We start from the raw sequence: 19335 nt of genomic DNA, 5'->3' as shown, positions 1-19335 counted from the left end.
AAAAACACAATATTTTTTGCATAACAAATCTTGTAATATTTATTGATAATATACCAAGTTCCATCAAGATATATTTATTAATTTAAAAGTAATAGCTTGAAAATTCTATCAAACACAAAATGATTATAAAGCCAGTCCCAGAGACTAAGCCTGTGTTAAAAAAGTCACATATACAATCAACATAGATTCGTTATACAGTACAGTTCAGTTCTTGAATTCTGTGTACACAAAGGTCTCCTCAAGAATAATTACTTCTTGTTACAAACTTTAGATATTGGCACTTTATTAACAACCCTATAATCTCAAGTGTGTCTAATATTTTCACTATCTACAAATACATGAGGCTCAACAGGTCTTTCACTCACAATAATGAAAGTCCAAAGCAATATTGCAACTTTATCAATGGGTGCTTCAGAACACAGGATACAAACATTCTCAGTCTACAAAGAATTTTATTTCAACACATTAAGTCTATTTGTAAGTAAATGAATGAGCTTATAAAAGTGAAACCTGTTAGTCCTAAAATTATGCAGATGTAGCTTAACACTGTTTCAGTGAAGAAATTCCTTCACTTATAGAAGTATTTTCTCCTCTAAATACATTTCACTTAGAAACAAAAGTGACATTTCTATATTTTTGCCCTACCAGAAAACTGATCTGCTGATTCCACACAAAATTCTATGTCCTGAACAATCTTAATGTTTCCTACTGACTAGTGATAGTAGTGGTTTGTAAAAACACTGAGGTCTCTTCTCCCTGGTTTCACTCAATTTTATGCCAACTAAAGATGGTTAGTTTATGTTTTCAATTTCATGCTCTTTTTAACAAAAAAAAACATTTCTTGCTGGTGCCTGGCACACCTTTACTACTTCATATAGCTGGAAGGTCTTGTCTTAGGCTCCATGCAGGTTAGCAGAAGTTTATCAACTGTAGTAATGTTGTTAACGGAGTTACAAAATGTTACACAGTGTGTTCAGAAAGTCACTGTGCAGTTTTGTAATCATATGTCTATTCAGTCTATTTCAAGCCAGCAACTGATAGCGGTGTTTAGAAACAAAATAAGAAGGATCCAAGCCAACGGGGGTCACTTTTATTATTGTTTATAATTGTTATTCATATTTACCTCCTGTATTCTATATTGAAACATGTCTGTTAATAAATATACAAGTGCACAGTGACTTTCTGAACACCCTGTACAAATGATTTTTTGATAGTTTATTTATTCTATTGACCTGATGACGATTTAAAACTTTCTCCATTTACAGTGTGTTTCAGTGGCGAGTTATGATTTTCACAATCTGTATTTTGTTCAAAGCATATATACAATCCAAAATGGTATGCAGTATTTGAAATATATAAAAGCACATTCTGCTGTCATTCGTAAGTCCAGGATTTGGTAACACACCTTAAAAAGTGGCTTATGTTTTGTTGCACTGAACTTCTTCACCCATTTGTATCCATATTTTGAAGACCACAGGAGATTCAAAACATGTTTGTCCATATTTCAGAACATCATGTTACAAACCATTTGTTGGGTAAGAAAGCAACTGGGTAATGTAAACTAAATGTTATATCTCACTGAATATCTAGTGATTACTGTGATCAACAATTTCTTTTGAGATTTCTGAAAAAATTTAATATCTCATGTATAGTGAAAGAAATAAATGACAAGGTTCATAGATAATTAAGATTATATTGTAAACTAATTTTTTTTAAATAAATGATTAAGTTTTAACAAATGAAAAACTTAAGTTTAAGTAAAGTGAAAATAAAGTATTTTTCAAGTCTGTGCAACTTTTGTATAGGTAGTCTAATTATTCTAACTATTTCTCATAAGTATGTCAATGTGAAATAAAACCAATAACACAGAGTCAAAAGACACACTTCAGTATAAAATAACCACTCACTTGTATTCTGGTGTCTTCAGCTGCTAGGAAAGACCTAACTAGCTCTTGAACCAAATCATAAGCAAAGTTTTCATCTACTACACTTAAATAAAAAAAATGAAGACTTTGGTTCTCACTCAATCTCCTCATTTCTAATCTAAAACAAAACAAAAGAAGATAAACATTTATTTAAGTTTCAACTCAAACTCTACTTCAAAGTAATCTGTATTCCTATATACATTCTTGAGACAGCTAATGGATATTAGAACTTTAATTAACATAAAGCACAGAAGAATATTTTGATCTTCTCATGTAATCTTCAGGTTAACAAAGAGAGAGTTTGCAACTGACTTTGCTTTATGTTAATTAAAGTTCTAATATCCATACCAGCTGTCTTCAGAATACATTTTTACTTGAAGTGTGTTTCTCATCTTCACGAATGTATTCCTATATATTACAAATAACTTATGAACTGTTGTTTAGAGATGCACATAAATTATTCATGCAAGTTAATGTAAAAAAAAATAAAAAAATGAAGGGCTTTCCAACATCTTTTCTAAAACTTGTCATTTACTAGGATGTATTTTACTGATTTTAACAGATACATGAACTCCAATAAACTAAGTTTATTATATTTTGTAACAAAATATTTGCACTGAATACAATAAATAAACTGCAGTGAGACCAATACAGCTAAAAAACAATAAAAACAGGTTACTGAATAAGTACTACTGAATTCTTCAGTCTTCATGTTCCCTTAATTATACTTTTTCAATTTCAGTGCAATAACAAGTGATATGAGCCTTGCATCTTTTTCCCTAAATACTGTTCTTTACCTGCAGTTTGCAACAAAAATCAACTTGTATTTATTGAACACATTACTTCAACTTGCCAAAAGGATTGCTTTTAAACCTGACTGACTGCTTAAACATAAAATACATCACCATGCAAAATAATTCAGTAAAGCAGATTGTCATATTGTCATGAAAAACTTCCTTCACATTATTATGTACATAACCACTATTTTTGACTTTGTGGTGTTTCTATATAATTGTATTTCATGACTGTTAAGCACTTTCTCATTTTATTATGGCAATTCCACCTAACAAAGAAATGGAAACTTTGTTAATCAAAACAACTTTGATATTTCTACATTGTGTTCAGTTGGTTGGTGTTTATTGGCACAAACCAACTAGACTATCTGCACCAAACAAGCAGTAAAATAGGAAAAGGAATGTCTTATAAAGGCAAAAAAATAAATTAAATTAAAACAAAACAATGTCCAAAATTTGGATAAAAGATTTAAATAGAATTAAAAAGGCAAATGGCCCATAAAAAGTTAAAGACATGAGGAAGTCGGACAGTGTTACCATTTCCAATGTCAAGGGTAAACCCATACTTAAGGCATATCGAAAATGAAAAATCATCACTTATGATTGTAATGATGGCATGACAGTAAAACATGGTTTATTGTGACTTGAGGTTACAAAGGCCACACATTGGTGGCTCAGTCTCAGATGAAAGAAAATAATGAGTTAAAAGCTGTGACCAATGCATAACCTAGTAAGGACAACTTCCCCTCTCAATCATTTGGAGAAAACCTTGGCAGGTTGTACAGAGACACCTCACTTTGAACCATCTGCATAAATAGGAATAGAAGAATGGTTTGAAAGATATTTATTAAAGAGATAGTACATTCAATTGGAAATATCTGCCTTCCTCAGATGACTCAAAGAAAGATAAACAAGTGGGAATGATAATAAGCTATTGCAGTATGGGCTGATCAGTGGAAACAGCAATGACATCCAATGACACCCAATTCTACCAGTGCACCTGAATATGAAGGCTAAAGAAGAGTGGCAGACTGTCTATTCTAAAAGAGCACAGCTCACTGAGGAAGATAGAACCTCAAGGGAATGCTGTGGTAAGGATTAAAGTTTAATAGCATATTGCCAGAAGCAGGGCTGAAAAACCTGGATCTGGGCAATCACTGGAAAGAATGGTGGGAACAGAGAGAGAAGTAGACACTGACTTGCCAATTCACTTATCCAAAGAGGGCAAAATACTCTTCACATTGTTGGAAAATAAATCTTTCTGCACTCGCACTGCAGCAGTGGTACATAATGCAGAAGCATATGTCTGAAATGGAGTTGGGGAAAAATAATTTCTGAGTTTCAAGCTAAATGTTGTCAACTGTTTTAAAACACTGTACCTCTTTCTCCTCCACCCACCTGAGACAAGGACAAAAGTAAAAGAAGTGACAACCACTACTTTTAATGCAATGTGGTTCCAGTTTGTACTCATATGCATTGTGGTCTTTGCCACCACAAAAGTGCATGCGTCAAAGAACTACGATGTGATGTCTTTGAAATCAAAACTGCTGGCACTGAAAAGATCAGAGAGGGTTAGGAATATATTCTCACACCTTACAATTCAGGTAGATGTCAAGGGAGATAGATCTAACAATTTAAATGTCAAAATTACGACACTGGTTGGCAGCATAATTCTGTCCTTGCAAGTGAAGAAATGGCTGCACAACAGAAACTCCTTGGTTGGGAAACAAGCAAGAATCTCCAACTCGAGAATGTTCTTCAAATTACTCTCAACAATTACTCCTTGGAAAGAATTCACAGTAGCCAGCGGGAGTAACATCAATGGGTATATCCCCAATGGCCTTAAAATTCAGGAGGTGTTCACTGTGTTTTGGGGTTGATATTTCCACAAAGATGTCCCCAAAACATAGCTTCTTGATGGACTTGGGAAAACCAATATTCCACTCTAATCCCTTTTAAATGAAAAGGGAGACATATGCCCTAAGGATTAATCAGATAAAGAATGAAGGATTAAAAATTGAGCTACAAGATCTGATGGTTGTGGTGATTTTCAAGGATTACGAAATTCATAAGAGTGAGAGGAAGATTTACTACCCATTGACCCTGCCCACAATGGAGTCCTATGAGACTACACATTACAATGCTAAACAAGGACATTGCAGCTACACCAGGGTTTCATGAACATCATACCCGAACACCAACATCAGACACAATGTCCACAACATCTGTTGAAAACATCCAACACTGGTTCTCAGGTTAATCCTGGCTGTCTGATCCTGGAAGGGGTCACCACAAGGCCACCCATCTGCAGAAAGTAAATAAAAATATGGAACCTTTCCTGGGAAGACCCCTTACCACACAAAAGAATCACACCAAGCACATAGTGTTCAGCCTTTAAATTTTCTTATACAATAATATCTATTATTTAAAACACAATCCATGAGTTAGGGAAACATTTATGGTGGGTTCATCCTTCTCTCAAAGTTTAACAGTACAATACAAGATTTGGTTCTTCTGTTCTGTAAAGCCATTTTCTTTGCACTAGGGAGGGGACACTATACTTTACTTGTTGATTTAAGATAACTAAATGTGGGGGATGCAAAAAGAAAACACTTTTACTACTTTGTGCAAGAGGAACAAAATCCAGCCAACTATCAAAAAAAGGACAGAGTGACACACATGTAGCTTATTAGATTTAGGGCATGTATCTGACTTTACTTTACATGCATGCTTTTGAATCACATGTCAAAGTTAATTTCATTATTAGTATAGATGTATATGTAGATTTTCCTAAGTAATAACAATAAACACATGTCAAAGTTAATTTCATTATTAGTATAGATGTATATGTAGATTTTACTAAGTAATAACAATAAACACATCCAACTTTTTGTTACTGATCATGTTTTTATTAACCAGGAAATCACTGCTCATGGTCCTGCAAACAGTTGTGGATTAATGTTATAAAACATAGCCCTAGTCATTCTTATTCCTCATATCAACTTCCTTTAAGGTGGGTGTAGTGTTTTGTGTCTGTGACTGTGCTGTGCACATCGGAGGAGACACACTCCACTTCAGAGGTGCTACCTGGAAGGGCTGCAGCAGTTGTCACAAGTTGGTGAATTAGTGAAGAGAAATATGTGATTTTATAAATGAGAACAGAATGTGATTATATGTAGTTCTTATTGGTGTCTTTTATCACTTCCTTCAGCTGGACAGAAGATTCATCAATATCAAGGCTGCAGTAAAGGACAAGCACTTCAATCTTGACTTTTCTTGTTATGGCATCAATGTTTCTCATAGCAAATACAAAGACACTGCCAATGATACAAGTGTTCTCTAGCCACATATCAATGTTCTTAATTACTGTGTCAATGAATGCCTTTGTCACAGAATCAATTTCATGTTCAGTTAGTAAGATGTCAAACTCTTCTAAACTTTTGCTGGCTTTCTCATGTTAATTAATACCTTCAGTAGTTTTCAATTTTTTCTGAGAGCTGATTGTTGTATCCATCTTGAGCCTGATCACTGAGAAGTCTACACTGTTTTTCACAAAGGTCAGGACAAGCTGGGTGAAGGGTCTCAGAGCATAACACAAGAAGCAGATGATATGGATCATGGAGTATGATTTCAGATTGTTTTTTTTCAAGTCCGTTGGAAAATGGTCTCACGTTCAGTTGCACTTTTTCACCACAAGCACCTATATCTTTAAAATCCATCATCACTGCTGCATAGATGTCTCTGAGAGATGAAACAACCTTCAGGTTGGACAGCCATCTGGTGTGAGATGTCTGTTTCAGTCATTTTATGTTGCCATTATCATGTCAGGTATGAAGATTCTCAACTGATATTGAATAGTTGCTGGAAGGCTTGTAGAACCCATTACACACTACTGAAGACTTCTTCACTGTCTTTTGCAGTAAGGGTTAGGTAATGGTTCTGGCAATATACATTGATCAACTCAGGTTTCAGGGTTTTTCAGTCTTTTAGCATTGCCAATGTTGTGTCTTATCATTTTATTATGCTCATCACTACTAAATGCCACAAATAAGTTCAATTTCATATCTTTTTTGTCTCAGCAAATACTATCTCTAATTTTCCATTATCTACTTGCATGTCTTTTAAAAAGTTCACATTCACATCACCATCAACAAACTTCACACAGAAAGCAGATGTTTCTTTTGGCACTTCACTATGACACTAAGCGATAGACTGGGCTTGTACTAACATACTGCTTCAAAGTCTCTACAATATCAGCATACATGGATGCCAGCAACTCATCAGATATAGTCTGACTGCTACAGATAGCATGCTCGCCTTGACTCAGGCGCAAGAACAGGGCTTTTAATTCTGTTATTACAAAGTTAATCGAGTCTTCACATATAGTCTTATGTGGAATTTGTATTTAACTAGAAAACACAATAGTTTGCTAGCACTTACAGTGACTGCTCTTTTCTAGGCAGAGTTGGTTTTTTAAACATAAGTAAGGTAATTAAAAAATGAAATAACAAAGTTTGCCAATCATTAAGAAGCAGTTTTCTGCCTAAATGACATAAACCCTTTAAACCATGCAAAGAAATTAAATATTATTTGAATTTCACTGAGAATCGTAAAATCAAATATATGATAATGACTTGCAATTTAATACTCAAATCACTTATACATAAGTTTACTGGGCTTTATCAATTAAGAAGTTTAGGTTAAAACATCTTTAGTAAGATCATCTTTAAAAAAATGTTTTCATTGCTGTCCCATGACCAACTCACTAAAATACCCTAACTCAAATGTTTTTGCCGTTAGTTATAAAAACACATTCTAAAGTTACTGGTAGTCAACCAAAAAAAAATTTCAAAAATGCAGACCTACCTATCTACCTAAAAAATTCTGGATAAAGAAACAACAACAATTTTTTTTAGGATGGCCCATGTTTTATATCTGTGATCAAAATATATTTAATTCAATCTATGACCATTAGATCTATTCATCTAGAATTTACATAATTATTTCTATCCATCTTACTGATGCAAACTTACCTAAAAATGGTCTCAAAAACTTATTTATATTTTTAAACACTAGAATGGTAGTAACAATAAGAGATAATAGTTCATGAACAATCCTAGCAAAGAAAAACAACAATAATAATTTTAAAACAATGATCATTAATCACTTTGTTTTTCCTTTGAGAAAGGAATGGATGCAGTGGTTTGGTTTGGCAATCTTAGCTCTCTCATATTCAAGTTGTTTTAATTTCCATTTAATAGATGGGATGATGCCTCACCAACACTTACGATTTTTATGAAACTAATAAACCATATTATGTTGTCAAAACAAATTTGTATGATTACAATCAGTACACACTTCAACGTCTTGCACTCGGCAAACTCTACTGAAGGTCAGGTAATTGGATGCTTTAGAGGATCTCACTTTTGATATAATCAGTGTCTTTAGTTTCATTTTATCTGACATGTGACCACTTCGAAATTCCTTTTATAACAGGAAAATGAATTTAAGGAGGTTGAAATGTTACTTCTTTCCTGAATTAAATAAGTTTGCTATACCTATATCAGCCATTTGTTCTATATATAAACAACTTGTGCCTAACAGATTAGAAAAGCAGCAGGGCACAGTGATTGGTCAAAAAGAGCAGTGAGGCAGACAAAATGGAAATGACAGGGCAGTCTGCTCTGCTGTTATGCTTTAGATGTAACTCTATAATAACAGAATTCTTTTAGCAATTAAAGTAGGTTTCTTGAGGTCAAAAGATCCAGTGCTTTATCACTGTACATATTTTTTGTTTGTACTGAAAACTGGAAACCATGAGACCATCCAATTCCTCCAAATCTGATTTCATCGAACTGTATCCTGGGTATTTATTTATATTTTAAAAAACAGTTATTCTGATTATTTTATTTGTTTCAAGGGTGTTTAATACTGTAGAGTATGATGATTACAAGTAAGATTATAAACCAGTTTTAAACACTATATTCAAAATAATGCTGAAAACAAAAAATCATGAAAACACAAGAGTGTATTTAGAGTCCTGAAAAAATTATCACTCTGGCCCAAAATGTCTCTTAAAAAAATCCAAGCTCTGTATAAATAATAAGTGATTTAAACAAGCAAATCTGGAAAACTGTCTATAATAGCAAGTATCTGACTATTTCATGTTCGGTGTATGATGTTCATTTTATTATACTATTTCCATTATGATTTCTACTCCTTTTTCTCTTTTTTATTAAAAAACATTAGGCAATACCTAATAAAGAACTTAAGCTGTTAATTCTTACTAAAGTGATTTTGCTGAAAATGTAATTAGGAAAATTACTGAAATATCAGGGTTCTTTATCGAGTCAACAATTTTATGATTTTAAATTTACATCAAACATGTTTTGAGCTTATATTACATGAAGACAATATCCTTCCAAAGATAATAACTTGACACTTGTCCAAAGCCTGTTACTGATCAATGTTACAAGGTCAGAATATTTCCCATTTTATGAGTTTTATCTTCAAGTGGTTCTTTCTTGTGATATAGTTAACACATTGATATGGTTTGTCATCAGTAAACATGGGAGAACATAAAATTGAAACTTTCAAAGAGTTTTCTAAGACCTCCAGATAAAAGTAATGAGAGGTACAGTGTGAACTCAGTATACAAGTAGAGATGGGCAATTAGTGATATCTGCTATTCAGTTAATTCTCTTACTATATTCTTGGTCAATTTGACCATGTTTGTAACCCCAAATTGACTTTTAGAGCTTCCATATTATAATTTGTAATACATTTTGTGTATCTTCATGAAATTTCACAAGTTTCCCCTAAACATTGCAAGTCTTCATCTGAAAATTGTCAAATTTTGTGAGAATATCTTAAAACCTCCTAAATGTATTCCAAATGCTTCTTTTCAAAGTAAAACTATTCAAAGACTGAGCAAATAATTACAGTACATAGATAATATACTTTAAAAAACAGACTTAATTAAAATAATGCCATTCTTTATGGACAGGAATAATCATTAACAAAATCTCATCAGTTTTTGTGAAGATATCTTAAGAAATTTCAGAGTTACATTATACATATTGTTGCACACATACCAGTTACCAGTCAGGAGATGAATGCAAAAAGATTACACCTACATATTTATTCTGCTATGAAACAATAGTATAATTTTGTTCTACCCAATTATATTTAAGTTCTTTTATAGTTGTTTTAAAAAAATAGAATAATAACAATTTATTTGTAAAATATACCTATCTTAACAAAGTTTGAAAACCATTAATGATTAAATAAAAATAAAAGTAGAAAGTCTGTCAAAATAATATATTATTGTGTTAAAAAGTAGCAGTTTTAATTTCACACTAGCTACAGTAATGTTTTATTTTTACAATGACCAAATTTTCAGTATATTTTTTAAATAAAAGAATCCACAGTAATAATATAGTACTGTGTATTAATCATTGAGTCCTAAAGTAGCATAAATAAAATGAAATAATGTAAAAACAATGTTAATACATTCAATAAATTATTAGCTGTTAGGTTATAATCCAGCAATATAAAAACATATATATCTATATTTCAAGTAATGTGATTGGTATGAAACTAAAAACAATTAAAAATAAACATTACAATTTTTTAAAGGTAAAATTAAATACTCATAATTATTTATATTCAGTCAAAACGTATAGCACTGGTAAAGCAGAAGCCTGCTTTCAAAGTTTTTACAGATGTACTGCATACATTTTCACTTATTTTAGACATCAATAATACGATAAACATGTTTCTAAAGAGAAGTCTATCTTCTAAACAATGTAAGACTGAAAACAAACCAATGAAGTATTAATATATTGTTAATGATAACTTATCACAGAAATATTTAAATGTTTTTCACATTATTGTGTTACTTTAGAAAAATTCAGTTATTGGCTGAAAGATGGATTGCTTTTTTACTCCAACTAGGATGATTTCAGAAAACCTGCATTTAATGGTAATTTATAGCTCAATAAAATAAAAATGTTGACATTTAATGTTTGTTTTTTCTGATACCATATGGTAATGTTAGGACTTATGAGTGTTTTTTAATATAAATTTCTGAAAAACAATAGGTGGAGAGGACTTGCCCCCTCTCCCAGGTGCATGCCTGAACATACAACAATAAATAATATTTATTAATTTTTGATAAAAAGGGTAAAAGTAAGTTTGCCCTCTCCAAAACCCTTCTCTGAGAACCATGTCTGCTTTATACAACACTAAAACAAAAAACAGTTTCACAATTATAAATTACTAACATAATATAATTTTCAAAAACAAACAGTAAAGGTACTCTTTATATAACATTTAAGTAGCCAGAGAGTTAGTGGTGGGTGATGCTAACTAGTAGTCTTCTCTCTAATCAGTAGTAGCAGTTAGCCTTATTACATTTAGAATAATAAAGATAGGGTGAGCACAAGTCGTGGCAATGTGAATCAATCTCAAGACCTCCACACATACTGTGTAGCTTTGTGTTTATCAACAAACATAATAACAGCATTTCGATTATTGGATAGCTGGAATAATCGAAAGCAGTAACAACCTGGAAACCTTAATATTAATTAACTAATTACTGAAGGAAACACTGACTGATGGAATCTCAAATCACAGGTAATCAATAAATAGATTAAATTCTATAAATATGCAGGTTCATCATTTGAACTCGTTACATTTTAAGGAACCTTAGAACAATAGATTTGTGACAGAGAACGTAATCATCCATGTAGAAACATTCCTTTATTTCAGGGTAGAGGAAATTTGAATAAAATAGTCTTTGAGCCAGGTGACTTGTTAACATATTGACTGTGAGAATCTTTCAATCAGTGCCTTCTGTTGGTAATTACTTTTGGCATCAAAATAACCTTTCACATACTCTCCTTAGTTCAAGTACTAAATATTACAGCTCTTCAATGCTATTTTTTCAAATTATGAACTTTATGATAAGTCAACTAACTTTGTATTAATCTTGGATATCAAAAAACTTAACTGTACCTCCCATTGTCAATGGCTCCCAGTTCACCAATGCATTCAGCCAAGGCTAATCGAATTATAGGATCTGTTTCTCTACACCTTGAAATAATCTATAAAATATAACAAAATCAGCCAAAGGAAAGAGCAACAATTCAAATAAAGTACAAACAACACACTGGCTGCCTCAATGTTATAAATTTGTTATTACAGCTGTGCCATTTGCATTATAAAGCAATTAGGCTTAAGTAATTTTATTCTGTGGTTTTATCTGATAGTATTTGACTATCTTAGACTGTCAGTATATATATTTATACCATGACCTGCTATGTGGCCCATGATCTGCCAGCAGGTCACACTGAAATTCATCATATATTTTATACAACGGTTCAACTAATTCACCGTTATTTTCTTTTTATATTGGAATGTCTAAATGAAAAACATTTTTATATTGGAATGTTTAAATGAATATATGAAAAACATTTACTTCTAAATCATGTTACAGATTAACACCTCAACAGATAGTGATGAGTCATTTAGTTATTTTTCTGATATGAATAGTTAAGTGCCAACTAGTCCTGACTCTAATAAATCCACTATGTCAGATGATCATTGCCAACTCTCAATTATGCCAGATGCCTGTAGTCAACTGGAATCTACTAGTCAAAATGACAATACTGACAATGAAAGTAATGATGCCATACTCCCAGCCAATGCTTGGCATAAAGTGGATGGAACTCATTGCAAAAACTTTCCTTTCAGTAGTAGCCCAAACATATTAGGAATAATCCATTCAAAAGATATAGAGAGAACATTATAAGTGGTAAAAGATGAGGCATTCCTGATGTGTCATATGGCATTGGAAACAACTTTAGACTACACGACAAGGAGGCAAATTACAACTGAAACTGGCAGGTGGTGTGACCCACGAGCTGGTTACATGGCACGTCAATACAAATTAGGTGTGACCTACCAGCAAGTCACACAACAGCTAATGTATTAAAATCTATTCAGCATAACATTTGATTTTGCATCCTTTAACTTTTGTAATTATTTAAATCTTAAAATTACAAATAACTATGAATGAAGATGTTAAAATTCATTCAAATTCAACATCTGATAACAGAACATATGTCTTAATACAGATATTATGAATAAAAAAAAGTTAAATTTGCAAAATAATAATTTTAATGAGACTTAAAAATGGAATATCTGAATTTTACAACTTGCAATAAACATGTAAATCAGGTCAGTAGATAAAAGATTAAATTTCAAAATAGTTTAGTGAAGTTAAAGACTATTAAAATTTACAAAAGTAATCTCAAGCTTTAGCAAAAAAAAGAAAAACAACCAAAATACAGATAATCAATAGATGCATATTATTTGGTAACTCTTCAAATATTTAACGTATACATACATTCTAACTGCAAAACATTCTATAAACAGTATTATAAATAACAATTACACTAACTACATGAAATTACTTACTACAGACATCAACTGTGATATAAGTGGATCTGCTGATTCTTGCTCCAATAGATACTGCAGAAGTTCACTCTGAAACAAAAACATCTCGTCAATTTGTTTTTAATAATTATATTACATATTACTTGTCTTAACAATTTATAATCATATTTTATTTTCAAAGCTCTATGCAAAATTTTTCCATTTATTTCCTTATTTATTTTGTATTTATTGCAAAATCCCATCTCTTAAATGAAATAATATTATAGCTTTAAACTATCATACTTTTTTTAACGTGAATACACCTTTACTCAGCCATAAAATTTTGGTACATGTTCTTTGTACTTCGACATTCTAGACAAATGTGACATAGGCAGCCATTTTTATTTGGAGTAGCCTGTTTCTGTATATGATCAGTATAATAAGCATGCCTTTAATATTTTCCATTGCCTTTGGCATACAAATTATCTTCAAAGATTCGCATAATGGACAATTTTAGTTCTCCTTTATTAATAATGAGAAAGGTTTCCTGATTTTAGTGATCATAATTATGGGAAGTCTAACATAGTTTGAACTCAATAGTTTCAAGTGAAGACAGTTTTTGTTAGAATAATTTCTGTTATTATAATCAGCAACTGAATTTGTTTACTCAACCAATTGTTTTTTCATGCTGTTGATTGCTGAGAAAACTTGAGCCTATTTTTTTATACTTATGGTAGTAATACACTGCATAGTTTTTATTTAATTAAATAATGCACCAAATAACATGCAAAAAGCAGACTACTTCCCCTAACAAATTCATCCATGCTAGTTGTTAAGTTTCTCATAGAAACACTGCTTGTACTCTGTGTGAAACTGATCCTTCTCTATTCAGAATATAATACATTATTTGATAAACAAAAACCTTGACTTTCTACTTGTTATAGGTAATATATAATTAAATGTAAGAAAAAACTATTAACAAACAGGATGTGACAGGTGGGTCTGATTTTCTATTTGATAGCTCTGTAACCAAACAAAACTGAATGCCATAATAGTTATGGTTTATCTAAACAATGACAATTTTTATAGTGAGTAGTTCAAACTTACTTTAGCACTTTTCGAGGGCCAGTGGATACAATACATGAAAGATGGGTTTTGGATAAAATATGCCATGTGCATCACACTAGGAGGAATTTTGAATTATTTCTAAATATTGCCTTGTAGAATTAAAAACTTAAAACTATTAAAATACAGATTATTAAATAAACTTTTATAATATACTAACTAGTATAACATAAGCAAAAAATATTTTAAAAGTTAAACTACATTAAAGGGTACCTGGGATGAGAGGGTTAATTAGAGTATTTATTGCATGATAACATATAACAGTATGTATGAAACATTCTAGAATACTGGCAGGTACATGTTTGACTTGTTTTAATATATTATTTTAAAATAAGCGGACTTTGTGCTGTTTGTCTATTGTTGAAATTTATCACCAGCAAGTTACAATTACTTATTGTAAAATATCCTACCAGAATAATACAGTAGTAGGTGTAAACAACAACAGGAAAAGTATGCCTGTAAATGCACAGCTGTAGTGGTGATCACATGTTCCTCTGATATGTTATTGCTCCTAAAAGATACAGAAACACAAGATAAGCAAACTGGCAGAACAGTATATGGAAGTTCATGGAAAGGGTAAAACTGGCAAGTCCAAGAATAACCATTCAAAGGCAAAACCAATGTTGATTGACCATAATCATGATGGCATCAAAGCTGATATGTCAAAAGAAAATGAAACAAGAGATACATTACTTGTTATAAAACAGGACACACTGCATATGAGTGCAAGCCTGTCACCAGTAACCAACTGCAAAAATCTCAATAAAAAGCAGCTGGAACTACCTAGAAATATGGTACTCACAAGAAAAAAAAAGGGTGACTTTCACCATGCGTGCTGCTGTCAGAAGAAACAGAAAGCAAACAGCTCAGAATATTCATCACAAGAAGGAAATGCTATCATCATGATCAAACAGTGCATCACTGATAGTCAGCTCAAGTTAGTAAATATTTCAGCAGTGCCAGGAGTGATTAGAGAATCTGATAAACATCGAAAGATATCAACAAATTACAGCATGCCAAAAGTTGAAGACAATGTTATTGACATGAAAGTAAAATTCTACAAGAAACATGGTGCAGCATTGATAACCAGCCTAGTATCTAATTACCAGGTCATGGGAAAGGTATATTTGTGGGTGCTGATTGATAGTATAGTGAGAAATTTCCACATATCGAGAATAAAGATGGACATTCCATACTACTTGGGAGACCTTGAGTCAATGTATATGACGGCACCCATCTAGAACTTGGTAATCAGCAATATATTTGGCAGAAAAGGTTTACAAGAATGAGGCAGAAAGGAGACTTATGAGGTATTGTGCAGTCACCAAAAGAGCTCAAGAAAAGCAGAGCAAGCAAGACATCAAGCTTCTGCAAGTATCAACAGATGAAGCCCTATATGTAGGTCTGTGAGAACTGAAGGAAGCATAAAAGAAACTTTGGGACAATGTCAAGAAGAAAGTTAAACATAAGACCAGAAGGGTATGCTGTATTAGAACTATCAAAAGAGCTCTACTGGGGAATTTAAAGAGAACCACAGTACCAAAAGAGTACTACATTCAAGTGATGAAGTTGGCTCATGATATGATTGTGTGAGAAAATTTAGGAGCAGAAAAAGTGGCAGAAAAAATCACCAACAACTTTCATTTGGTGAGGGTCATCAGAGATGTGACCAGTTTCTACAGGTCATTTGACATCTAACATAGGACAGTAACAAGTAGAAAGGTAGCCAAGATTCCACAGGGTGAAATGTCTCTCACAAGATAGCTATTCAACAGAGTAACTGTGAATGTTATTGGACCACCTGTGCCTGGCAAAGGAAACTGGTATCTTAGGTTTATGTTAGTGGATATAAAGGGAAAATCTCTTAGTAGGAATCTATTACAGTCCACCAGATGAAACTGAAGAAATTAAAGAAAACCTTTATGGCAAGATTAAGATTCCAGCTGTTAATGAAGTCATAATTATAAGTGATCTTAACTTCATACATTGAGAAGTACTAGAATCAAACCATGAGGGAGAAAGGATCCTGGAAAATGTTCAATATAATTTCTTCACCAAATGGTCAAGAAACTTACTTGAAATAATGCTATTTTAGATTTACTGTTAACTTCAAATACAGAAGTGGTTGAGAAGATAAAAATTTGGGAACATCCAGGTAAAGTGATTTTTGCAATATTAACTTTGGTGTTTTTCTGCATTTGGAAATTGGTAATAATGATATTTTGACTCCTACTTTCAAAAAGCAACTTTTAAGGAATGCAACAAGAATTACTTGTTGTGTATTGGGCAGTTGAGCCATTTGGGGACATTGAGCAAATATAAAAATTTCTTTAGAAAATTTTACAATATTCAAAATAAATATGTTTCATACAGAAAGAAAAGAGCAGATGCAAGTAAAAAAAAACCATGTTAGCTGACAAAGGATAAAACAGATAAAATTAAAGAAAAGCATCACAAATATAAGGAATTTAAACTGATTGTTATTATAGAAGATCAAGAAGGTCAAATAGGTAATCAGGACATCCAAAAGAATGTAAAATAATTTTTGCTTAAAACATAAAATTGACAGTAAATACATTAGAGACAGACAAAATGTAAGGATGATGATCGGACCCTTGAGGGATGACAAAGGAAGACTTGTATCTGATTATTATGAAATGGCTAAGTTATTAAATTCTGCTTTTTCTTCAGTTTGTACTAATGAAGACTTAAGCAGTATTCCTCATCTTGAATAACTGATAGACAGAAACAAAGATAAACAACTCAGTAACTTTCAATTTCTCAGGGAGTGTACTGAAAGGCAGTCATCCTTTGGAAAGTTAATAAACATTGATAGCCCTTCATAACCCAGCAAGTACTTTTGGTACAAAAACATCTAACTCACTCACTAAATCAAAAGAATTTTTTTTAAATACATAAATTATTATCTATCTTTAAACTCTGTCTGACACACTTTTATTTCCCACCTTCTTACTACCAAATTTTAGGTCACAGCCCATGTGCTAAGAAACCCTGTATCATCTCAGACTGGGAACATTATCAGTCATGCCTCTGTTCTAGTACCAAATTTCTTTAAAATAAAAATCATAGGTTGTTGCTTGAATTTTTAGACAATCCTGCCAGGTGGAGAAAGTGAAGCAGTCAAGTTGATGATGATGCTTTTAGCACAGATAAGGCCTGAAATTATGAAGTCTTACCTCTCATGCTTTTACTTCCTCCAAGGTATGACCGAGATGAAATACCAGGGAAAGGTAAGGTGCCTAATCTGATGAGAAGACACCTAGAAGAAATTACTGGAAGAAGATGATAAAAAAAAATACGCCAACTGAACTAAAGCTGAACCCAACTGGTCAGGAAGGTCATAAACACAAGATGTCTGCCAAGGAATGAAAAGGTACTAGGGAAGGAAGTTGTGTGGGCAACATAACAATAAAGAGCATGGAAAGGACAAAACAGATTATCCAAACCTGACTGATAATATAAAGATGGGAAATAGAAAGAAGTGAAATTGGTGAAAAAGAAAAATTAATCTTCTGAAATGCAGAAGTTTTGGGAAGGAAAACAGATTCAAGAAAAAAAGAATACATGTGTAATGATAAAGAGTATGTGAAATTTCAACAGTAAATAAATCTGACAAATAATGTCAGCATGCTAAAAGGAGAAGTAAAATAGATTTAATCAATAAAAACAACATATTGACATCCCAATCCAGAAGAATAGCATGCCATGGTGGATGACATATCTGAAAGGAATTTGACAAGAAGGAAATCACAGGAAAGGTAAGAAATTTATGGTACTGGATAAATAAAAAGTGAGGGATAAGGAAGCCAATAACCCACAATCAAGGAGACAGAAGGCCCCTGATCAAACAGCCAAGTGAGGAAATTTGTAATATAAGAAATAGCAAAAACCTCTAACACAATGATCAATAGTGGAAGAGATTTCACTTATGCTGATAAACATCCCTAGAGGAATGAAAAATGGAACAAACTAAAAGAAAAAAACCTTTTGGGATAAACCAGATCAACTAACCAAGGACTGAATATAAATCAGCCATAAAGATATAACCTATGGAAGACTGGATGAAACACCAGTGATCAAGGTAAACATAGAAGGGATTTAGAAGAAAGGAAGAGATAATGGAGGGTAAACTGAAGCTGGAACAGCTACAGAAACTATGACTGTGTCAGCTAAGAAGGAGCAATCATAAGAACTTGACACATAGTGGTAAGGATGATTGAAATCACCTATGAAAAAGATGCATGGAAGGATAAACATACAAGTTTTTGTTGGTCCAATCTTCACAAAAATGGCAATAGGATGAGGAAACAGAAAACAAAACAGAGGTAATTTGGTACTGATGGATATGCAGATGCATTCAGGTGAGGAGTATCCCACTGATGGCATATCCAATGGTAAGCAAGAAGATCAAAAGACCACACTATTGGATAAACTTTTTTTGTAAATGTTGGGTGAATGGTTTGACCACCCAATAATAGACATATGGGGCCAAAGCTAACTTGAAGGGCAGAGTGTGAAATTTATAAACTACTCTGTCATGAATAATCCAAAGATAATACTTCAAATGAAGAGATACCAAGATATGCAGGTAAGCATTAGTAATATCTACCTTGGCCATCCACAAACCCACAGAAAATTCTTAAGTAATCAAGGCAGAGGCAATCTCTTGAAAAAAAAACAAACCTCAGGATCAATTTGGATTACCTGAGAAAGGAGGTGGATGGTAGACAAGCACTGCAGGAGAGTCAATAGGATATGAAGAATAGAAAACAAATTGTGGGATAAACATGATCTGCCTCCACGCTTATTCTAATTGTTCAGAATTTATAAATGAACATTCAGCCTGATAGTAGACCAAGGAGGTATCACGTAACAAAGAAGGATAGAGAACATGAAATCAGGTAAATGGATAAAATAGAACATGCCCAAAAATAATGTTGAAAAAGCCATATTAGGTCTAGCTGATTCTGCAACAGGGACAAAGGATTTGTGTGTTTGGAGTTAAGCAGAAAGCTACACAGTGTTCCATC

General features: G+C 32.5%; 1 protein-coding gene across 1 annotated transcript in view; it reads right to left on the bottom strand.

Moving 5' to 3' along the window:
• Nucleotides 1–302: 302 nt before the first annotated feature.
• Nucleotides 303–19335, bottom strand: part of LOC143245891 (serine/threonine-protein kinase ATR-like) — a 107006-nt gene continuing 87973 nt past the window's right edge. The window contains exons 24-27 of the mRNA XM_076492144.1: nt 13202–13270; nt 11738–11826; nt 1908–2043; nt 303–440 (exon numbers count right to left, since the gene is read on the bottom strand). Coding sequence (XP_076348259.1) covers nt 303–440; nt 1908–2043; nt 11738–11826; nt 13202–13270 — 432 coding nt within the window. The remainder of the gene's footprint in view (nt 441–1907; nt 2044–11737; nt 11827–13201; nt 13271–19335) is intronic.

This window comes from Tachypleus tridentatus, chromosome 3, assembly GCF_004210375.1.
Source record: "Tachypleus tridentatus isolate NWPU-2018 chromosome 3, ASM421037v1, whole genome shotgun sequence".
Lineage (NCBI taxonomy): Eukaryota > Metazoa > Arthropoda > Merostomata > Xiphosura > Limulidae > Tachypleus > Tachypleus tridentatus.
The sequence above is the reverse complement of the archived record's forward strand: the minus strand, read 5'-3'. Positions and strand labels throughout refer to the sequence as shown.